Genomic DNA, 24,927 nt, shown 5'->3' on the forward strand with positions numbered 1-24,927 from the left:
ATGGATGCCAAGGGTTCAAACGGAGGTGCCACCAACGCCTCCAGGACCAAATTTAAATCCCAAGGCGGAACCAACGGACGACGAGGCGGCCGAATCAACTTCACTGCCTTCAGGAACCGCCCCACATCAGGAGAAGCCGCCAAGGAAACTCCCCGAATCTTACCTCTAAAACAACACAAGGCCGAAACCTGCACTTTCAGGGAAGAGAGCGACAGCCCCCACTCCAAACCATCCTGCAGAAAATCTAAAACTTCCACCACCGAAGCACGCAAAGGGACATAATCCCGCTCTTGACACCAATTCTCGAAGATGCGCCACACCCGCACATACGCCAAAGAAGTAGACCTCTTGCGAGACCTCAACATCGTATCAACCACCCTGGGCAAAAACCCTTTCTTTCTCAACCGGTGCCTCTCAAGAGCCAAGCCGTAAGCAAGAACGGAGAGGGATCTGCCATCTCTATCGGCCCCTGAACCAGTCGCACCCGAGGCCCCAAGGGAATCGGATCCTGCACCAGCAACCGCATCAGATCTCCGTACCACGGACGCCGGGGCCAATTGGGCGCTATCAGAACCACTAACCCCGAGTGACAACCGATCCGCTGCACCATGCGGCCCACCAGCGGCCACGGCGGAAACACGTAGAGCAACTGCTGAGTTGGCCACGGAAGCACCAACGCGTCGATACCCTCGGCTCGAGCGTCCCTTCGACGACTGAAGAACCGAGAGACCTGCGCATTGTCGGCCGACGCCATAAGATCCAACACTGGCCGACCCCACTGCAACACTATCCGCTCGAAAACGGAGGAATGGAGAGCCCACTCTCCGGGATCCAACGTGTGTCTGCTCAGATAATCCGCACTCACGTTGTCCACCCCTGCCACGTGTCCCGCCGATAGACTCTGCAGATGAACTTCTGCCCAGGACAGCAACTCAGCCGCCTCTACAACTAGCCCGGGACTCTTCGTTCCCCCCTGTCGATTTACATAAGCGACGGCCGTGGCATTGTCTGACAGAACCCTGACTGCCTTGCCGTCCAGAAGACTCTGAAAGGCCCGAAGAGCCAACCGAATAGCTCGCGTCTCCAGGCGATTGATGGACCAACTCGCCTCCTCCAACGTCCTTGGGCCACCTGACCCAGACAATGAGCCCCCCCATCCTGACAGACTCGCATCCGTGGTCAGCACCACCCAATCTGGAGTGTCCAACGGCATGCCCTTCACTAGATTCGGAGAGTGGAGCCACCAGCGAAGACTGCACCGAGCCACCTCCGGCAGCGAGAGCCTCTCCTCCAAACTCTGAAACTGAGGAGACCAGCGAGACAACAACGCTACCTGCAATGGTCTCATGTGGGCCCTGGCCCAGGGCACCACCTCTATTGATGCCGCCATCAGACCCAGCACCTGAAGATACTCCCGCGCCACCGGCGTCCTCTGAGCTCGGAGGTGCCGGATCTGAGACTGTAGCTTGGAAATGCGGGGAGCTGTCAAAAACACTCGGCCTTTCTTCGTGTCGAAACGTACTCCCAAATATTCTAGGGACTGCGATGGAACGAGGTGACTCTTGGCCAGATTGACAACCCATCCGAGAGACTGCAGAAAGGACACCACCCGGCCGGTGACGTCCTCGCTCTCTGACTTTGATTTGGCTCAGATCAACCAGTCGGCGAGATACGGATGGACCAAAATGCCCTGCAAACGCAGCGCAGCCGCCACCACTACCATGATCTTGGAAAAAGTGTGGGGCGCCGTTGCCAGGCCTCCCCAACACCACAAAACGAAGAAACCGCTGGTGTGCCTCTAAGATGGGAATGTGCAAATAAGCCTCCGTCAGATCTAAAGACGTTAGAAACTCTCCTTCCTGAACCGCTACAATGACCGAGCGTAACGTCTCCATTCGAAAGGAAGGAACCTTCAGAGCTGCATTGACCCTCTTGAGGTCCAAAATGGGCCGAAAGGAATCCTCCTTTTTGGGGACCACGAAGTAAATGGAATACCAACCCGTTCCTCGCTCTTTTGAAGGAACCGGAACCACTGCTCCTAAATCGACCAGACGCGCCAGAGTCTCCCGCACTGCTCTCGCCTTGCGCCTGGAATGACAAGGAGACACGAGAAAGAAATCGGGCAGAGGACCGTCGAACTCTAACGCGTAGCCGTCTCGCACAATCTGCAGCACCCACTGATCTGAGGTGATCTGGACCCACCTCTGGTAAAACAAGCGCAAACGAGCCCCCACGCGAACCAGAGGTTGGGTCCCTAAACCATCACTGCGAAGGACGGGACACTCTGGTCGTTCCCGAAGCGGAACCGCGCCCTCCACGGCAACCACCTCGAAAGGACTGAGTTCTTTGGAAAAACCGACCCCTAGTCCCCCCAGAGGACCTGCCAGGCCGATATCTTCGAGCTTCCTGAAACCGACCGCGCACCGCGGACCCCCTAGCAGCCTTAGGGCGAAGCTCCGGAAGACGAGGAACCTTAGCATCACCAAGACCCCTCACCAACTTATCCAACTCTTCCCCAAAAAGCAAAGAACCTTTAAACGGCAGCGAACACAGCTTTGCCTTAGAAGCAGCATCAGCCATCCAGCCCCACAACCACAGGGCCCGACGAGCAGCCACCGCCAGGGTCATGTTCTTAGCCAAAGACCGTAACAAATCGTACAGCGCATCAGCCATGAAGGACGACCCCATCTCCAACTTTGCCAAATCTTGAACCAAAGAAGCCCTATCCGTCGGCGGGCTATCCAACAGCCGCCCAGCGAAAACACGCCCGGGCCACCAGAACTCCACAAACCGACGCCTGCAGCGCCAAGGCAGACAAATCAAAACTCCGCTTGAGAAACGTCTCCAATTTCCTGTCCTGCGGGTCCTGCAACGCGGCCCCTCCATCCACAGGAATAGCCGTAGCCTTAGTCACAGCCGTCACCACGGCATCCACGGTCGGAGGCAATCTCTATCCTCCTGCGGGAGCGGGTACAACTTAGCCAAGGCTTGAGCCACCTTACACTGATCTTCTGGCGAACGCCACTCCTGGGTAATCATTTCCCACAGATCCGCGTTCATAGGAAATGTACGCGAAACCTGCCGGATCCCCTTAACCAATGGATCCTGCGTCCCGGCTGTCACTGGAGCCGACGCCTCAAACTTGAGAGTCGACGACACCTGCTCAATCAGTTCCGTCAACTCATCCCGGTGAAAAATGCGGACTACCGAAGGGTCCTCCCCAGGCACAGCAATCTCCTTCTCATAACCAGCCAACGGCCCCTCCTCCTCCTCCAGGGGACTAAAATCGCCCTCTGACTCCAGAGGGGAAAAACTGTCCAAGTCCTCCGACCACTCTACACGTGGTCTCTTCACACTAGCCCCCCCCCCCCCCCCCCCGTTCCAAGACTAGGGGGCTCCGCTCGCGTCGGCCCTGCCTGCCAGGCCTGGAATAAACTCCAAATGAAATCCGGCAGGAAACCCATCCGACCAGGAACGCCCCCCCCCCCCCCCCCCAGAAAAACCTGACAATTGACTGCCCATAGGTCCTCCGACCAACTCCGGGCCTTGAGGTGCCGATTCCAAAATGGCGGCGGTTCCCGCCAAAATCGGGACCGCCGCCGCGCTGCCACACTGAGACGCTGCCGGCTCTGGAGGGCCAGACGCGGGTACCTCCGCCGCTAGCACCGGCGGAGCGGAGGAAGACGACTTCGGTTCGCCACAAAAGCAGCAGGAACCGCCAACCACGTCAACCCCCCGGCGCGCACAAGATCTGCATCGTAGCGGCTTTCCCGACATCACGCGCCAAACTAACAGCTGACAGCCCAAAAACTCAATCACCCGAAGCCTTAAGAAGCAGCGCCCCAAAACAGCTGAACAGCTCCGGAACCCCGGAGTGCAGCTCACTCAGCTCTCAACACCATCTGGGCCTTTGCTCTGTAAGAACTTAGATTCTCTTTTTTTTTTTTTTTCTTTTAACAAACTTTATTGCTGAAATTGAGCCCTGCTGCTGCTAAACTATACGGCACTCAAGGCTGCAGCACAGAACTGCAGCCGAGGCACAAAGCTGCCCAAACGGGAGAGCCAGTTAGGGAGAGGGACCCGGCCACCCGGGTGTGACACCCCAAAGGGGACAATGGCAGGCCCCACCGGACCCACCAACCCCCAGCACACTAAAGTCTTCCAGGCACAGGGATGAAAGCTAAAAACAGATCAAAGAAACACCTGAATAATCTCTGAATCCTACCAGACCGGACAAGCTGCACAGGTTGCCTGTCTACCCCTCTGCTGAGACTGAGAAAATACTGATGACAGAAGGCTAGGCACAGGTTATATGTACATAGTTTGAAGTTAGTGTTCTCAGTCTCCCTCTGCTGGTAGGCGAGCATAACCCAAGCGTCTTGACCGGTCTGGAGAGTTGAGGAGGAATGGAGAGTTGCTGGACATGGATGGATGGAGGGAGGGCAGAGGAGAGGAGAATTGCTGGACATGGATGGATGAATAGGGGCAGCGGAAAGAGGAAATTTGCTGGACATGAGTGGATGGAGGAGAGGGCAGGGAAGAATGGAGGTTGCTGGACATGGATGGATGGAGGAGAGGGCAGGGGAGAGAGCAGGTTGCTGGACATGGATGGATGAACGGAGGGAGCAGGGGAGAGAGCAGAATTGCTGGACATGGATGGATGAACGGAGGGAGCAGGGGAGAGAGCAGAATTGCTGGACATGGATGGATGAACGGAGGGAGCAGGGGAGAGAGCAGAATTGCTGGACATGGATGGATGAACGGAGGGAGCAGGGGAGAGAGCAGAATTGCTGGACATGGATGGATGAACGGAGGGAGCAGGGGAGAGAGCAGAATTGCTGGACATGGATGGATGAATGGAGGGAGCAGGGGAGAGAGGAAATTTGCTGGATATGGGTGGATGGAGGAGAGGGCAGGGGAGAATGGACATGGATGGATGGAGGAGACGGAAATCAGAAAGGAGATGCACATGGATGGAGGGGAGGGAGAGAGGAGAAATGCTGGACATGGATGGAGGGGAGAGAAGACAGAGGAAGTAGATGCACATGGATGGAGGGGAGGGAGGAGAAATGCCGGCTATGGATGGAAGGAAATTGCTGAATTTAAGGGCTAGATCGGAACACTTTGAGGGCAGATGCTGAAACTGGAGGAAGGACAGGGACAGGGCTACAAATGGTAGACAGGACGCGTAAGGACACAGGAGGATGGTGGACATGGTGAGAGAAAAAATGTCAAATGGAAAGAAGACACTGCATAAAACAGAAGAAACTGGGACCAAAGCGAATAGAAAAATGAAATGATCAGGCAACAAAGATAGAAAAAAGTATTTTATTCAGAATTTAAAAGTAATCTATAGAAATAAAACAAAATAAAACATGGAAAAGAAAAATAAGATGATACCTTTTTTATTGGACATAACTTAATACATTTCTTGATTAGCTTTCGAAGGTTGATCTTCGTCAGATCGGAAATAAGCAAATGTTGGTAGATGACAGTATATATGAGAGAAACATCAAAGCATGAAAGTCTAACAGGATGGAGATGAATAGGTGAGAGACAGGGAGATATACATGGAGACAGGAGGGTGCCAGAGCAATACAATTTTCAAAGCAATACAATTTTTTATTTCTAGTTCCTTGTGTCAAATCTGTTGTGTCATGTGTTTTTCATGTGTGATCAAGCTGCAGTGTTCTGCTAGTGTGCAGAAGTTGCAGCCCTTTTTGTTTTGTTTTTTTTTTTTCACTAGGTAGTGTACTGGTGTTTTAGAGCCCGGTGTAATTACAGTGCTGCCTTTCCACGCATCAGGTTGTAGCTTGTCCTGTCTTTGGAATTAGCGTTGTTATGGTTTGGTAAGGTGATGAGTGTGTTTTTCCACAAGTTTGTGTTTAGTGTTTTGCAGTGGAGAGATTGTGTGTTGGCCTTACTGAGGTGGCACCAAAACATCAGAAAGGGTGTAGAGCCGAAATCATGACACACTACCTCTTGAATGATCTACATATGGTCGTTAATAAAAAGAGCTCATTGTGAACACTATCCACCCTAAAAGGGCATTTTGTGGCTCTACATGAGAATTGTGATCCCTTGTTTCATATTGTTGACGGTCTGCATTTTCCATATGGGTGGTATATTGGTGTATTATGGTCTGCCCAGTGTAATATTTATAGTACAGTAAGGTTCTGAGTGTGTTTTTGCACAAATTTGTGCATAGTGTTTTGCAGTTGAGCAACCACTTTATTCTTTGACATGTGGTACATATCTAATATCTAAATTTAAAAGGTATTGTGACTTTTATTGTGACGTTATTTTTTTCTGTGTGTTGTCAGACAATTATGGATGTAAGCTCCACCCCTGGCCCCACCCATAACCCTGACCCCTTTAGCCTCCTCAAAAAGTTGGGCCACCAATCGCCTATGTTGGGGGTCTTGTGCAGAAACAAATATTCATTTGTTAGGGAGATAGAATCTGACTCTGTAGACATCAATCTTCAACAGTGAAGACACCTATAACCACCATGGAACTAACAGCATAATGTAAGGTGAAATTAGGCCTTACCTGCTAATTTTCTTTCCTCTAGATCCTCCAGACTGTTCAAGACGCTTGGGTTATGCACTCCTACCAGCAGAGGGAGACTGAGAACACTAAAACCTCTTATACAAGTAGCCTGTGCAGACCTTCTACTAACCAGTAAAACAGTAACAAAGCAGAGGAACAAAACACCTCCACCTAAACAAAACCACTGAATTCACACTCAGATCTCCTCCCCTTAAGACGAGGGAATTCAACTGCAGATGGGCACCAACGGTACCACAAACTGACCTTAGTAAAACTCCAGGACCCAAATCACAGGAGCTACTAGAAACATCAGCAACTGAAGTCTAAAGAAATTATCATACTGAACTGTCCGATACACTAGGTGGGCTCTTGAACGGTCTGGAGGATCTAGAGGAAATAAAATTAGCAGGTAAGGCCTAATTTCACCTTCCTCAGCAATCCTCCAGACCGTTCAAGACGCTTGGGACGTACCAAAGCAGTAAACACATCTAAAGGGTGGGACCTGCGAACCCAGAGGACAGGACTGCAGCTCCAAAACTGGCATCCTCCCTTGCCTGTACATCCACTCTGTAATGTTTGACAAAAGAATGCAGGGAGGACCACACCGCCGCTCTACAAATGTCCACCGGTGGAACAAAACTACTCTCTGCCCAAGAAGCAGACATCCCCCCTAGTGGAATGTGCCTTGAGCCCCACCGGCACCGTACGGCCATGCAATATGTAAGCCGAAGAGATGGCATCTTTCAACCACCGAGCTATAGATGCCTTAGAAGCAGCCGCTCCCCTTCTTGGGCCCCCCATGAAGGACTGTCCGAAGACCTAAATTCCTCTGACCTGCGCAAGTAAACCTTCAACACTCTGCGCACATCCAATTTTGCCAAACAACGCTGAGAAGCATCCCCCGTCCAGTCCCCCAAGACCGGCAACGAAATCACCTGATTGACATGAAAGGAGGATACCACCTTAAGCAAAAACAAAGGGACTGGACGCAGTGAAACCTTTTCCTTAGAAAACCACAGAAACGGAGGCCTACATGAAAGAGCCTGAAGTTCCGAAATCCGGCGAGCCGACGATATAGCTACCAAAAAGACCACCTTCATAGTAAGGTCTTTTATCGAACAAGACTCCAAGGGCTCAAAAGGAGAACCCGCCAAAGAGTGAAGAACGATATTAAGATCCCACTGAGGAACTACCGGCCACTGAGGAGGACGAAGCAACTTCACCCCCCTCAAAAAACGGACCACATCCGGGGAAGACGCAACCGACCTGCCCTGCACCTTACCCCGAAAACACGCCAAAGCAGCCAGCTGCACCTTCAAAGATGACAATGAAAGGCCCTTCTCAAAACCATCCTGCAAGAAATCTAAAATGCACGACACAGAAGCTGTCGAAGGGACACACGCCCGGACTCCACACCAATCTTCAAATATGCGCCACACACGCACATAGGCCAAAGACGTCGAACGTTTGTGAGACTGCAGCATCGTCTCTTGAATAGCCTTTAACTTGACTCGAGAGTGACAAAGAGAGGGAAGAAACAGATCAGGCAGCGGGTGCTCGAACTCGAGCGCACAACCATCGCGAACGACCTCCAGCACCCACTGATCTGAAGTAATTTGGGTCCACCCCTGATAAAAGAGACAAAGTCGCGCCCCAACCTTCACACCTTCATAAGGAGGACTTATTACCATTTCCGGCACCTCTGGAGGAGTCCCCTCCTCGATGACCCCCTCGAAAGGACTGCGTCCACTGGAAAAACCGGTTTTTAGAAGGAGACACAAATCTGCCCGGCCTGTACCGCCTCGTGTCCTTAAACCGACCTCTAGCCGAACCACCTCGACTAGCCGCCTTAGGCCGTAACTCCGGCAACCGTGAGACCTTGGTATCCCCAAGATCACTCATCAGTTTATCCAAGTCCCCTCCAAACAACATAGAACCTTTGAAAGATAGAGAACACAACTTTGCTTTAGAGGCCGCATCTGCCACCCAGCCACTAAGCCAAAGAGCCCTGCAAGCCGTCACCGCCAGAGCCATAGTCTTAGCCGAAGCCCTTAGCAAATCATAAAGGGTGTCTGCCAAAAACGAAGACCCCATCTCCAATTTGGTCAGGTCCTGAACCAAACCAGTCCTATCTAATGCAGGCCCATCCAAGAGCTTCTCCGCCCAACGGAAACAAGCTCTGGTTACCAAGCCCCCACACACAGAGGCTTGCAAGGCCAAAGCCGACAAATCAAAGCTGCGCTTCAGAAAGGACTCTAGCTTCCTATCCTGAGGATCCCTAGCCTTAGTAACCGCCGTAACCACCGCATCCACAGTAGGTGGTTTTAGCAGGGCCAAATCTTCCGGAGGCAAGGGATACAGCCGTGCCATAGCCCTAGACACCTTACAAGCAGCCTCTGGCACAGACCATTCCTGAAAAACCATGTCTCTAATGTCTGAATTCATGGAAAAGGAACGGGAGGCTCTCCGAATCCCCTTAACCAAGGGATCTACCTGGGGTCCCTCCGCAGAGGGAGTGGCCACCGGAGCAAACTTCAAAGTAGGGATCACCTGATCAATGAGCTCTAACAACTCCTCCTTATGAAAAATGTGAACCACTGAAGAATCTTCCCCAGGCCTTAGCCCATCCTGATCCTCAGACTCATCTAAGAGATCCTCCTCTCCTGGGTCACTCCAAACCTCCGACCCAGGCAGAGAAAGTATCTCCATAGGCTCCGAAATACCCACCCGTGGACCCTTAACTCCCACTGAGCTAGTAGCCTCCGGGGAACAAACAGGCTGAGAGGGGCCAGCTCTCCAGGCATTAAACAGAGACCAAACAAACTCAGGGGGGAAGCCAGACCCCCCCCCACCCCGACGCTGCTGAAGCCCCAACAACACTTCCCGCAGTCTCCACGACAGACCCCCCTTGCTCCCAAGGCGGCAGGTCCATCGTGCGGATCCACGGCTAAACTAGGCGCGCTTCCCGCCACACACGGGTCACCCAGCGCCGGTACGAAATGCGCAGCCAAAAGGTCCATGCTTCCCGCCAAAAATGGCTCCGTCGAGGCCGACCCGGGACTCACAGCCAAAATCGGCCCCGCCGTTGCCGGCCCGGAATGTGCATTCAAATCGCCGCCCAACACCTCCGCCGACTCATGGGAAAGCGCTAACAACGTAGGCTCCCCACAAAATTTACACTGGCCTCCTTTCACTTCAACGCCGCGCTTTGCGCAAAACAGACACCTCGCCGGCTTAGACACAATGACCGCGAACACAATAAAAACAAACAGTTGCTTTGTGCTCTAACAGACTAATAGGCAAAACCGCCTAAGGCAAGAACACCCTCGAAGACGTTTTATCTCTGGACTGCCACAAGAACGGCCAAAATAGCCGCCTTTTAAAAACGTTTATTTTCTTAATTTTTTTTAAACATCGTTGCTGATGACTAAACGCCTCAAGGGTACAGAACGAGGTCTGTAGCCGAGGTCAAGCAGTCCTCCAGAGGAAGAGCACAGAGGGAGGGACCCGGCCACCCGGGTGTGACACCCCACAGGGAATAAGAAGCCCCTTAGGACTTACACCCTGTAATAGAAATCCAAGTGTGGGTTCTCTAACATTTACAACCCAACCTGGAAACCTCAAATGGGCCTACCAGACTGAATACACTACACAGGCTGCACACATCTACCCTCTGCTGAGACTGAGAAAATACTGGTTAGTAGAAGGTCTGCACAGGCTACTTGTATAAGACGTTTTAGCGTTCTCAGTCTCCCTCTGCTGGTAGGAGTGCATAACTCAAGCGAACGGTCTGGAGGATTGCTGAGGAATGAATTTTGCCATAGCGGCTGTTTACTGAGAGAGGATCGTTTACATTATACGGAAGCGCTCTTAATGCATATTTTAGTTCTGCAGGGTTATAAGGTGTCTTCACTGTTGAAGACTGCTGTCGTCTACAAAGTCAATTTGTATTTCTCTAATGAAAGAATGAATGAAACAATTGTTTCTGCACAAGACCCTTGACTCAGGCGGTTTTGCAAAAAAACAAAAAAAAAAGGACCGTGTCGAGTCTGTTCAATAAAATATTTATCCAACACCTCTTATTCTTAAAGGCTCCTTGTGCTTTTTTTAGCTACAATCCTTGTGGAAGTCCATTTATAACACTGACACTAAGTGGTGCTACAATACAGATACCACCACACCAACCCAGGCAGTATGGTGTATTTGGTCATCTGATAAGCTCAGCCATAGCTGTCCCCATAGTATACAACCAAGGAGCAAGATCATATCTGAGTCATAGCTTGAAGTCAACCAAGCACAACTTCAATGTTCTTCCCAACCAAGTCCTGCTCTTCTTTCATACACTTAGAGGAAGAGGACTAGTGTAGATTACTATTCATTTACACTTACGATAGGAGGTCGAAACCTAAAACCATTATTTTGTATTTTTAAGTGGTATTATTTATTGGTTCTAATATCCCACGTCATCCAAAAACAATTTCAGTTCAATGTGGCTTACACACATTACAAAAGTTGAATTACAATGAGTGAGATCTGACAAATTACAAAGCGAGAGAACATTTACAACTAGTGCAGTGTTATGATAGTCAATGGAAAGTAATTAGTATCTTGCGATAAAAACTTTATGAACAGGAAAATCTGTAAGGATTTGAAGGAAATATGAAGAAGATAACATTATTTACTAGCAATTAATATACTACAGTAACTTAGTAACACAGTAAATGATGGCAGAAAAAGATCTGAACGTTCCATCCAGTATGCCCAACAAGATGGCCAGAGCCAAACTTGCCAATCTATGCAGGCCCCAGCCACCCATGCTTAAGACTCCTATGCCATGAGCCTCCAGGAATCGTGGGCTATAGACTCACTCCTCCTAGCAGACAGACACAGCAATGCAGCTCAACCTCATCTCTCTCCTTACTAACATCTTTCCTCCTCACATCACTTTTTAGTTGTATCTAAAGCCAGAGAAGTGACAGTCACACCAGGCTACTAAGGGACCATCAAAATGTACTGTTAGTAGGTCAAAAGCAACCACAAATAGCAATTTCTATCCCTTCAAAATGTCACCATTGAGACATTACCAGCAGTTTACAGATCCTTGAGGTAAAACGCCCAAGAGGTGGGGAATGAGAAAGCAGGAAACTTTATCTACACCCTGAAATAAGCAATCTTTATCAAGAACCCACAAATGTTCACTGGACCAATCGCAGTAGTTTCCAGATCTGGTGCGAAAGGCAAAATTTAGATCTGGGTGACCTGTCATTTAGAGTTTGACGGCTGGGTCTGCAAATTTTACACTACATGTTCCACTTTGCAGAAGGTGCAGGTTAACTCCTCTGTGTTAGGAAAACGCAAAGAAGTCCTGTTACCCAATCAATGGTACTCAGTCATCTAGACTACTGCAACGCACTCTACGCTGGCTGCAAAGAGCAAATAATCAAGAAACTTCAGACAGCCCAGAACACTGCAGCTAGACTCATATTTGGTAAAACAAAATATGAAAGTGCAAAACCCCTACGAGAAAAGCTACACTAGCTCCCACTTAAAGAACGCATCACGTTCAAAATATGTACCCTAGTTCACAAAATCATTCACAGAGATGCCCCTGCCCACATGTCAGACCTGATAGACTTACCACCCAGGAATGCTAAAAAATCATCCCGCACATTCCTCAACCTTCACTTCCCTAACTGTAAAGGCCTAAAATACAAACTAATGCATGCGTCAACCTTTTCCTACCTGAGTACACAATTCTGGAACGCGCTGCCGCGCAACTTAAAAACGATCTATGAACTAACTTCCGCAAACTACTGAAGACCCATCTCTTTAACAAGGCATACCACAAAGATCAATAAATGTGAACTCCTCTACATATATCCAGTATTGTCTTATTATATTTGCTTGTTATACTAATATCATGCTTTTTCATTATCATGTTACCCAAAATCCTTCCATAATACTAATTGCCTATCTTATTATATATTTCCACTATTCATGATGTATTGTAAGCCACATTGAGCCTGAAAATGTGGGATACAAATGCAATAAAAAAAAAAAAATACCCACCGATCGTTTCGGGACAACCCTATGCAAAGAATTAAAAAAAAAAAAAAGACTCATAGATCCCCATAAAACTGCCAGGCGAAAGGATCGGATGTGTTTGAGCTAAAGGCAGAGCATTAATCCAAACTACACAGAATGAAAAGTTTCAACACCACTATAGTTTAAAAGGGAGAACTGATTTCTCCATTCTTCTTTTCATCTGACGGCTGAGGGTTTCTGGCTTTGAACATGAGGAAAAAAAGGGTGCAGCACTTTAGTGTCATGAATCACTCTGCTGAAAGCCAGATAGCACTGTATTGAAGGAGCCACACTCTTCTCCGGGATTGCAGCAGCCCAAACACAGGCCAATCCCTCCAGCTTCATTCCCCCACTAGGGAAAGACTGAAAATTCAACCATCCAAAGAGAGCAGAAAGGAACCCACATTAAGCTATCAGATACACTCTGACCCTGACACAGGAGCAGTACACCCCCACCCCTTTTTTTGTTTGGAGGGGTCAGATAAACCAATCTCCTGTCCTACCACAAGCTCTCTAATGCTGATGCTGTGGTAGGCAAAATATTGGTAGGACCATGGCCCCAGTGGCCCACTCCTTTCCACTGCCTATGCCCTAACTTTATTTATTGCTTGCCTATTTCTCTATATACTCCCAGCTACCCACCAATATGCCCCTAAGATACTCTAAATGCAAGGATTCCTTTAGGCACAGACTGGACACTGTGCATTTTTGCAGCTGCCAATCCAAAGCAGAAGTGGGCAAATTCCTCCTTCCCCCACCAAAGAAATGAAGATCCAGTTCCCTTTTTTCTCCAGAGGAAGGAGACACTGTCTGATTTTCAAAGCACAAATGAGATGCTGAAAGTAACACTTCAAAAAAGGGGATCTTCCTCTGCTGCACATGCAATGCAACCCCATTGGAAGACCCATTTATTTATTTGGTAACTAAAAATTCCACTCCATGCACACTTCTTTTTTACTATTTTTTTTTTGGCATTAAAAAATTCCACTCCTTGAATGAAGCCAAAATCTCTTACAATTCTGCCATTGGTGAGACTGCTTCAAATTACTGTTTCCTACCACCACAATCCAAGAGCCTCCTGGTGCTGAGCCAGGGAGGGGGCTGTCCCCACCCAGCAGCCCGCAGCAAACTATTAGCTGCATCTCCGAAACAAGATCCAGAAAGCCTCAAAGGCTGCCGAGATCACCCCTGTCCGATTGCCTTCGGGAGAGGTTGTTTTCTCGAAAAAGGCAACAGGGCAGCGAGCTGCTTCTCCCATCTGAAGTTCAGAGTGCACCAGGGTAATAAGAGAAACACAGAGCAACATTCATTCTCCTGGTTGCTCCTTTTTTGGGGTCAACAAAACTTTTGATTCTTTTGTAAGCTTTAGAAACAAGCAGCAAAGCCTGCAAAACATTTTCAAACCTGACTTGGGGGTGTGGGGTCTCAGTTTGTCCCAACACTATCTGCCGGGAGTGAGGAAGAGACAAAAGGCGCCGATCCCGCTGCCCTGAAAGTTGCCTGAAGTTCCGGTAAAACCAACATGCATTTGGAAGGGTGAAAAGGCAAAGTCTGCAGAAAAGAGCCTGGGGTCCCCTGAAAGAGAAGCACCACTCACCCCACCCCGTGCCTCCTCGACTGCAGAAAACTGGGTTCTCATCTTCCTCCAAAACACGATGAACCTATCACCCTACCTAAGGTGCAGGAAAAACACAGATCCTACGGACCTCGCATTTACCCAGAACCTCATGCCTAGATAAAGCGAATGCTACATACCTGTAGAAGGTATTCTCCGAGGACAGCAGGCTGATTGTTCTCACTGATGGGTGACGTCCACGGCAGCCCCTCCAATTGGAATCTTCACTAGCAAAAGCCTTTGCTAGCCCTCGCGCGCCGATGCGCACCGCGCATGCGCGGCCATCTTCCCGCCCGAAACCGGCTCGTGCCGGCCAGTCTCATATGTAGCAAGACAAAGAGAAGGAAAGACACAACTCCAAACGGGAGGCGGGCGGGTTTGTGAGAACAATCAGCCTGCTGTCCTCAGAGAATACCTTCTACAGGTATGTAGCATTCGCTTTCTCCGAGGACAAGCAGGCTGCTTGTTCTCACTGATGGGGTATCCCTAGCCCCCAGGCTCACTCAAAACAACAAACATGGTCAATTGGACCTCGCAACGGCGAGGACATAACTGAGATTGACCTAACAATTTTCCAACTAACTGAGAGTGTAGCCTGGAACAGAAAAAACATGGGCCTAGGGGGGTGGAGTTGGATTCTAAACCCCAAAAAGATTCTGAAGCACTGACTGCCCGAACCGACTGTCGCGTCGGGTATCCTGATGCAGGCAGTAATGAGATGTGAATGTGTGGACAGATGACCACATCGCAGCTTTGCAAATCTCTTCAATAGTGGCTGACTTCAAGTGGGCTACCGACGCTGCCATGGCTCTAACATTATGAGCCGTGACATGACCCTCAAGAGCCAGCCCAGCCTGGGCGTAAGTGAAGGAAACGCAATCTGCTAGCCAATTGGATATGGTGCGTTTCCCCACAGCCACTCCCCTCCTGTTGGGATCAAAAGAAACAAACAATTGGGCGGACTGTCTGTTGGGCTGTGTCCGCTCCAGATAGAAGGCCAATGCTCTCTTGCAGTCCAATGTGTGCAGCTGACGTTCAGCAGGGCAGGAATGAGGACGGGGAAAGAATGTTGGCAAGACAATTGACTGGTTCAGATGGAACTCCGACACAACCTTTGGCAAGAACTTAGGGTGAGTGCGGAGGACTACTCTGTTATGATGAAATTTGGTGTAAGGAGCCTGGGCTACCAGGGCCTGAAGCTCACTGACCCTACGAGCTGAAGTAACTGCCACCAAGAAAATGACCTTCCAGGTCAAGTACTTCAGATGGCAGGAGTTCAGTGGCTCAAAAGGAGGTTTCATCAGCTGGGTGAGAACGACATTGAGATCCCATGACACTGTAGGAGGTTTGACAGGGGGCTTTGACAAAAGCAAACCTCTCATGAAGCGAACTAAAGGCTGTCCTGAGATCGGCTTACCTTCCACACGGTAATGGTATGCACTGATTGCACTAAGGTGAACTCTTACAGAGTTGGTCTTGAGACCAGACTCAGACAAGTGCAGAAGGTATTCAAGCAGGGTCTGTGTAGGACACAAGCAAGGATCTAGGGCCTTGCTGTCACATCAGACGGCAAACCTCCTACATAGAAAGAAGTAACTTCTCTTAGTGGAATCTTTCCTGGAAGCAAGCAAGATGCGGGAGACACCCTCTGACAGACCCAAAGAGGCAAAGTCTACGCTCTCAATATCCAGGCCGTGAGAGAGCCAGAGACCGGAGGTTGGGATGCAGAAGCGCCCCTTCGACCTGTGTGATGAGGGTCGGAAAACACTCCAATCTCCACGGTTCTTCGGAGGACAACTCCAGAAGAAGGGGGAACCAGATCTGACGCGGCCAAAAGGGAGCAATCAGAATCATGGTGCCTCGGTCTTGCTTGAGTTTCAACAAAGTCTTCCCCACCAGAGGTATGGGAGGATAAGCATACAGCAGACCCTCCCCCCAGTCCAGGAGGAAGGCATCCGATGCCAGTCTGCCGTGGGCCTGAAGCCTGGAACAGAACTGAGGGACTTTGTGGTTGGCTCGAGATGCGAAGAGATCTACCAAGGGGGTGCCCCACACCTGGAAGATCTGTCGCACTACACGGAAATTGAGCGACCACTCGTGAGGTTGCATAATTCTGCTCAACCTGTTGGCCAGACTGTTGTTTACGCCTGCCAGATATGTGGCTTGGAGCACCATGCCGTGACGGCGAGCCCAGAGCCACATGCTGACGGCTTCCTGACACAGGGGGCGAGATCCGGTGCCCCCCTGCTTGTTGATGTAATACATGGCAACCTGGTTGTCTGTCTGAATTTGGATAATTTGGTGGGACAGCCGATCTCTGAAAGCCTTCAGAGCGTTCCAGATCGCTCGCAACTCCAGAAGATTGATCTGTAGATTGCGTTCCTGGAGGGACCAGCTTCCTTGGGTGTGAAGCCCATCAACATGAGCTCCCCACCCCAGGAGAGACGCATCCGTGGTCACCACTTTTTGTGGCTGAGGAATTTGGAAAGTACGTCCCAGAGTCAAATTGGACCAAATCGTCCACCAATACAGGGATTTGAAAAAACTCGTGGACAGGTGGATCACGTCTTCTAGATCCCCAGCAGCCTGAAACCACTGGGAAGCTAGGGTCCATTGAGCAGATCTCATGTGAAGGCGGGCCATGGGAGTCACATGAACTGTGGAGGCCATGTGGCCCAGCAATCTCAACATCTGCCGAGCTGTGATCTGCTGGGATGCTCGCACCTGCGAGACGAGGGACAAGTTGTTGGCTCTCGTTTCCGGGAGATAGGCGCGAGCCGTCCGAGAGTCCAGCAGAGCTCCTATGAATTCGAGTTTCTGCACTGGAAGAAGGTGGGACTTTGGATAATTTATCACAAAACCCAGTAGCTCCAGGAGGCGAATAGTCATCTGCATGGACTGTAGAGCTCCTGCCTCGGATGTGCTCTTCACCAGCCAATCGTCGAGATATGGGAACACGTGTACCCCCAGTCTGCGAAGTGCCGCTGCTACTACAGCCAAGCACTTCGTGAACACTCTGGGCGCAGAGGCGAGCCCAAAGGGTAGCACACAGTACTGGAAGTGACGTGTGCCCAGCTGAAATCGCAGATACTGTCTGTGAGCTGGCAGTATCGGGATGTGTGTGTAGGTGTCCTTCAAGTCCAGAGAGCATAGCCAATCGTTTTCCTGAATCATGGGGAGAAGGATGCCCAGGGAAAGCATCCTGAACTTTTCTTTGACCAGATATTTGTTCAGGGCCCTTAGGTCTAGGATGGGACGCATCCCCCGTTTTCTTTTCCACAAGGAAGTACCTGGAATAGAATCCCAGCCCTTCTTGCCCGGATGGCACGGGCTCGACCGCATTGGCGCTGAAAAGGGCGGAGAGTTCCTCTGCAAGTACCTGCTTGTGCTGGAAGCTGTAAGACTGAGCTCCTGGTGGACAATTTTGAGGTTTTGAGGCCAAATTGAGGGTGTATCCTTGCCGGACTATTTGGAGAACCCACTGATCGGAGGTTATGAGAGGCCACCTTTGGTGAAAAACTTTCAACCTCCCTCCGACTGGCAGGTCGCCCGGCACTGACACTTGGATGTCGGCTATGCTCTGCTGAAGCCAGTCAAAAGCTCGTCCCTTGATTTTGCTGGGGAGCCGAGGGGCCTTGCTGAGGTGCATGCTGCTGACGAGAGCGAGCGCGCTGGGGCTTAGCCTGGGCCGCAGGCTGTCGAGAAGGAGGGTTGTACCTACGCTTACCAGAAGAGTAGGGAACAGTCCTCCTTCCCCCAAAAAATCGTCTACCTATAGAGGTAGAAGCTGAAGGTTGCCGGCGGGAGAACTTGTTGAAAGCGGTATCCCACTGGTGGAGCTGCTCTACCACCTGCTCGACTTTTTCTCCAAAAATGTTATCCGCACGGCAAGGCGAGTCCGCAATCCGCTGCTGGAGTCTATTCTCCAGGTCGGAGGCACGCAGCCATGAGAGTCTGCGCATCACCACACCTTGAGCAGCGGCCCTGGACGCAACATCAAAGGTGTCATACACCCCTCTGGCCAGGAATTTTCTGCACGCCTTCAGCTGCCTGACCACTTCCTGAAAAGGCTTGGCTTGCTCAGGGGGGAGCGCATCCACCAAGCCCGCCAACTGCCGCACATTATTCCGCATGTGTATGCTCGTGTAGAGCTGGTAAGACTGAATTTTGGCCACGAGCATAGAGGAATGGTAGGCCTTCCTCCCAAAGGAGTCTAAGGTTCTAGAGTCCTTGCCCGGGGGCGCCGAAGCATGCTCCCTAGAGCTCTTAGCCTTCTTTAGGGCCAAATCCACAACTCCAGAGTCGTGAGGTAACTGAGTGCGAATCAGCTCTGGGTCCCCATGGATCCGGTACTGGGACTCGATCTTCTTGGGAATGTGGGGATTACTTAATGGCTTGGTCCAGTTCGCCAGCAATGTCTTTTTGAGGACATGATGCATGGGTACTCTGGACGCTTCCTTAGGTGGAGAAGGATAGTCCAGGAGCTCAAACATCTCAGCCCTGGGCTCGTCCTCCACAACCACCGGGAAGGGGATGGCCGTAGACATCTCCCAGACAAAGGAAGCGAAAGACAGACTCTCGGGAGGAGAAAGCTGCCTTTCAGGAGAGGGAGTGGGATCAGAAGGTAGGCCATCAGACTCCTCGTCAGAGAAATATCTGATGTCCTCCTCCTCCTCCCACGAGGCCTCACCGTCGGTATCAGACACAAGTTCGCGGACCTGTGTCTGAAGCCGTGCCCGGCTCGACTCCGTGGAACCACGGCCACGGTGGGAGCGTCGAGAGGTAGACTCCCTCGCCCGCACCGGCGAAGCTCCCTCCGCCGACGTCGTCGGGGAGCCTTCCTGGGAGGCTACCGCAGTCGGTACCGCAAGCGGCACCGATGTCGGAGACCTCACCCCGGGCAAGGGGCCAGCCGGCGCCTCACTCGACGGTACCGGTGGCGCAAGCACCCCTGGTACCGGAGGGGAAGGGCGCAACAGCTCTCCCAGGATCTCTGGGAGAACGGCCCGGAGACTCTCGTGCAGAGCGGCTGTGGAGAAAGACATGGAAGCCGATGCAGGTGTCGATGTCAGAGTCTGTTCCGGGCGTGGAGGCTGTTCCGGGCTGTCCATAGTGGAGCGCATCGACACCTCTTGAACAGAGGGTGAGCGGTCCTCTCGGTGCCGATGCCTACTGGGTGCCGACTCCCTTGGCGACCCAGAGCTCTCGGTGCCGACACGGGAAGGGGACCGGTGTCGATGCTTCAACTTCTTGGGACGAAGCATGCTTCCCAGCACCGACGAGGAGGACGTAGAATCCAACCATCGCTTCCTCGGGGCCGAGGCCGAAGAAGGTCGGTCTCGGGGGGACTGTACCGCAGGAGCCCTCAGGGTAGGGGGAGACCCACCCGAAGGCTCACCGTCACCAGCAGGGGAATGGACAGTCCTCACCTGCACTCCAGACGAAGCACCACCGTCCGACGACATCAGCAGACGAGGAGGTCCCGGTACCACCGACGCCGATGCAGCCTTCCGATGTCTCAGCCCCGATGCAGAGGGTCGATGCCTCGATGCACTCGATGCAATCGCGGCCGAGGATGAAGGTCTGGACGCTGGCGACGTCGATGCACTCGATATTCCCGGTGCCGATGAAGAGCCCGAGAACAAAACGTTCCACTGGGCCAATCTCGCTACCTGAGTCCGCTTTTGTAAAAGAGAGCACAGACTACAGGCCTGAGGGCGGTGCCCAGCCCCCAGACACTGAAGACACGACGCATGCTATCAGTGAGCGAGATTACCCGGGCGCACTGGGTGCACTTCTTGAAGCCGCTGGGAGACTTCGATGTCATGGGTGGAAAAATCGCACCGGCGAGATCAAAACTCGTAATGGCGAAGATGTCACCACAAAAAAGGGGAAGAAAAACTTCAAACCGAGGCCTCCAAGGGGCCTACCCCGACGACGAAAGAAAACTTAACGGGGCGAAACTAGAAATATAGGAAGGGGAACAGACCGAAAAGGTCTCCTTCCAAATGGTTTTTTTCGTAGCAAAGTCCAAAAAAGACGCGCGAGGTCGACTTTCGGGGCGCGAACGGCGTAAATACGACCGTACCGAGCGCGGACAAAAGAAGACTGGCCGGCACGAGCCGGTTTCGGGCGGGAAGACGGCCACGCATGCGCGGTGCGCAACGGCGCGCGAGGGCTAGCAAAGGCTTTTGCTAGTGAAGATTCCGATTGGAGGGGCTGCCGTGGATGTTACCCATCAGTGAGAACAAGCAGCCTGCTTGTCCTCGGAGAATATTCACTTCCCACTCCCAGGATCCCCCAGCTACAATTTACAGCGCAGATCAGACAGGGGAGGGGGACCCCAACTCTGGGACTGAGCCCCACTGGGTGCACCGAGAACCCTCTCACCTGAAAAGAAACTAGAAGAAAACTTCCCAGCTTTATGCAACAGATCCTGAAGGGGATATTAAAAAAAAAAAAAGTCCAATAGCCCCCGTATCCTACCCGCTCTCAGTCTCCTGGCACTGCCATCCCGGGGAGCCGTGTCCAGACTGCTGCTGAAGCGTACTGCTTGCAGCCGAGCGCATGAGACACCCTGATTTCTAAAATTAGCGTATCCACAATTTCTCCTGGTAACACGGGCTCGCTTGTCTATACTAGCAGGTCAAGCTGCCTGCAGATTGTTTTGGGGCAGAACTAGCACAGGACTGACAAAGGTCAGGAAGCAGGGAGTATCCAGGAGTTACCCAAGCAGTATAAGAATGATCAGATACATTAATATTTGATCATTCTTACACTAAAGCCACCATCATCAGGCTATACTGGAGACCTTAAGGGAAATGGAGTGAAGGCGGTCTTAGGAGGCCATCATTCCCTCCCCTCAAGCAGGAACACATTTCAGGAGAGAATGCAGACAGGATTACCACTCTGAAACAGAATTCCATGGGACATTCTCCCTCTCCTAGCAAGCAAATAAACATCATTTGGGGAAATGTTGGAAGTTTGGCATTAGATCAACATTATTGCTAACCCCTGGTCTACATGAATGAGGTATGCAAGGCTACTGGCTCTAGGTTCCATGGCTAGTAGAAAACACTGTTGTCAGCAAAGCTTACCTCTCCATCCGCATTAACAAGGTATGTACGGATACTGGATCCAGTACCCCAGCTACTCTGATTCTTCCACACTAGAACTGATGGTGGGCTGTGAGCAACACCTGCATCTGCTGCATAAATCTAGAGCGGACACAATGATAAAAGTAGACGAGACAGTCAGCATTTCTCTTGTTATTGCACAAAAGAATTAAGGTGATGTCTTTTTTTGAGCATATAATAAAGGCTCCAGTGTGCTTTAGGGATGGCTCATAAGAGATTTTTTAAAATGCAGGTAAAAGCTTTAAATTTTTTTCTACAATGATATCTTAGTAATATCTGGATTTTCTAACAAGCATGCAAGAACTGAAAACCGTATCTCTCACTGTAAATCAATATAACCTGAAAGGGGCATTGAGAATTAAAATATAATCACGAGGGAAAAATGAAAGATTGAAACTGTGCAGGTTGAACAGCAAAGAACAGAAGTGAGTGAGCAGAAAAGGCTGCACAAGTGCCGTTCTCAAGGCTAAACATTCCAGAATGCAGCACTTTCTCTACTAAGAAAATAAAGCCTGCAACTTGCTGTGAGAGTCTAATTTAATTTAGGAAGAAATTAATTGCCCAGGTCATATGCCTTTTCCCAATTTCCAACAGAAAATGTACGAATAGTTTATTTTCAGATATAACACCCACTTTGGGCAATGTTAAACTGCATGAAAATGAAGTTCCTATTGTGTGTCAATGGCAAATTCTGTACTGAAATCATTAATGTTTACACTTTATTAAAAAGGAATTGTTCCTCTCACACACCTTCACTGTTTGCCCAGCCTTCAGGACGTATTTTGGAGTAAACTTATAGGCAATCTCGTCTCCCTCTCCTATTTGCCTCTTCAGCCTCCAGTTACCAAGAGATTGATCCTAAAATGGAATACAAATACACACAAAAAAAACTGTTCTCAAACTTGTCAAACTGGTGAAATAAACAGTGGGATTTTTAACCTGCCTTTCCCAATGATGCTTAAGGCTGTTTACAGAACTATTAGAATTCAAGTACGAGAAAGTCCCTGCACCAAAGAGTTTACATGTAAGTGGATACCCGAGGAAAGTACAGCTAAAGTGACTTGTCCATGGTCACAGCGCATGTTGGGAAGGGGGTGGTGTATGGGGAAGGGGGATTTGAACTCTGATTCCCAGGCCATTACTGTAACTCGGTGGTTCCTGAATCTCTCCTGGAGGCTCCCTCAGACAGTCAGGTTTTCAAGATACCCATAATGAATATTCATAAGAAATTTGCATGCAGTACTCCACAGATACAGCATGCATGTTCCCTGTTCCCACGGCTGTACTTGTCCTCCTCTAACTCTCTCCCAAGCTATGAGAGGCCAGCACTTTTTGTGTACTGCATCAATGCTCACACTGCTGCTGCAGGTGAGTGAGAAGCTAGCTCTCTTCAATAGCGATGGAAATTTTTTTGAATTACTACTAGCAATTGCAAGCATTCACGCTGCAAAAAAAATTAGACACTTTTCTGAAAAATAAGGAGAAATTAGTCTTACCTGCTAATTTACTTTCCTTTAGTCCCTCTAGACCGTCACAGATGGGTTATACACTCCCACCAGCAGATTTACATTGAGAACCACCAAGTTTAAATATAGGTATAAGTGAGCTGTGCAGTACCCTGAAAATCAGTCTACAAATAGTGAAGCAGAACTATCGAAGAGAAGAGAAAAGAAATAATATACCCAAAAACCCTCTAGCAGAACCACAACTGGAACATGACCAACAGGGTCCAAAACCGTCTGCTGCTACTGCCCAGCGCCGGAAGGATCCCAGGATGAACAAGGGTCACCAAACCGACCTGACCCCATGTCAAGTTCAGGTTTTTTTTTTTTTTTTTAAATCATGCACCTGGTTTCTTGCTTCTTCTAATACTGTACTGAGGAGAGACTCCTGCTTCAGACAAAGCCAACTACCAACTCTGCACCAGCACCCAAAACTAAGCCGACCTGCGAAGAACACAGCTAACATACATATTCCAGAGACAGAATACAGCTGAGCGGGCTCTCTGACGGTCTACAGGGACTAAAGGAAAGTAAATTAGCAGGTAAGACCTAATTTATCTTTCCATAGTGTCCCTCCAGACCATTACAGATGGGAAGTACCAAAGCAGTGACCATTATGGGAGGGACTCTCGAAGACCGGCTTCCAACACTCTAGCTCCAAATGCCACATTCTGCCACACATGCATATCCAATCTATAATGACAGGCAAAGGAATGCAATGAAAACCACACTGCTGCCTTGCAGATGTCCAGAGGAGACACCAAGGAATGCTCCGCACGAGGCCATCTGAGCATGAGTGGAATGCGCTAGCAAAAAAGGTCAGAATCAGCCTGCCCTTAAGCAAATTAAGTGGACACGACTGCCTCCTTGATCCACCGAGAAATAGTAGCCTAGGAAGCCACTTCCCCCTTCCGATAGCCACAAAAGAGCACAAAAAGATGATCAGAACGTCAGAAATCCTGAGTAACGTATAAGTACCGCCAGAGAACCTGACACACAGACAATGCAACCATATGGAGAGAAGCTGAATGACATGAAATGCAAATACCACCATAGGAAGAAAAGAAGGAGCCAACCTGAGCTCCACTTTACTCTGAAGGAACAGCAGAAAGGGCCTACGACACAAGCCTATTAATTCCAAAATACTATGGATGTGGGGTTTTTTTTTTTTTTTTTTGGACCATTAAAAAAAAAAAAAAAAAAGTCACAGTGCAAAACGTACAAAATCAAGCCATTTGGATGTAGGAGGAGCCAACACTTGTCCCCCTGACATCCCAGGACAGCAATAGAGCACCCTAGGGGGAACTGCAGTGGACTTCATAAAATGCTCCCAGGTATACATCTCACCACTGCTCCCATATCTTGGGTGCTGAGCCCCCCAAAACCCACTACCCCCAACTGTACACCACTACCATAGCCCTTATGGGTGAAGGGAGCACCTATATGTGGGTACAGTGAGTTTCTGGTGAGTTTTGGAGGGCTCACAGTTTCCTCCACGTGTAACAGGTAGGGGAATGTAGGAGCCTGGGTCCACCTGTCTGCAGTGCACTGCACCCAACACTAGACTACTCCAGGGACCTGCATGCTGTTCTAAAGAACCTGAATATTACATCTGAGGCTGGCATAGAGGTTGGTAAGTAATGTTTGTCATCACACTTTTGGGGGTGGGAGGGAGTTAGTGACCACTGGGGGAATAAGGGGAAGTCAGTCTTGATTCCCTCCAGTGGTCATCTGATTATTTAGGGCACCTTTTTGTGCCTTATTCGTAATAAAAACAGGTCTAGCTCAAAACGTCTATGTTTTAGTCCTGGACGTTTTTGTTTTGTTCCATTATGGCTGAAAAACATCTTAAGTCTTAGGAACGCCCAAGTTCCACCCTGAACATGCCGCTGGCACTCCCCCTTGGGATTTGGACGCACTTCTGGCGGACTTCAGAGAAAAACATCTAAAATAGGTTTCGAAAATATTGATTTGGATGTTTTTGTTAGAAAAACGTCCAAATGCAGACTTATCCCACTTTTGGAAGTTTTTCTCTTTC

At 50.0% G+C, this 24,927-nt stretch overlaps 1 protein-coding gene across 2 annotated transcripts in view; it reads right to left on the minus strand.

The window, feature by feature from the left end:
• LMNB2 (lamin B2) overlaps nucleotides 1-24,927 on the minus strand; it is a 250,862-nt gene that overhangs the window by 24,520 nt on the left and 201,415 nt on the right. For both annotated transcript variants that reach the window (XM_030220310.1, XM_030220309.1), the window contains 2 exons: nucleotides 22,138-22,245; nucleotides 21,349-21,468 (listed from right to left, as the gene is read on the minus strand). In XM_030220310.1, the coding sequence (XP_030076170.1) occupies nucleotides 21,349-21,468; nucleotides 22,138-22,245 (228 nt within the window). The remainder of the gene's footprint in view (nucleotides 1-21,348; nucleotides 21,469-22,137; nucleotides 22,246-24,927) is intronic.

The sequence above is a fragment of the Microcaecilia unicolor genome, chromosome 11 (genome assembly GCF_901765095.1).
Source record: "Microcaecilia unicolor chromosome 11, aMicUni1.1, whole genome shotgun sequence".
Classification (NCBI taxonomy): Eukaryota; Metazoa; Chordata; class Amphibia; order Gymnophiona; family Siphonopidae; genus Microcaecilia; species Microcaecilia unicolor.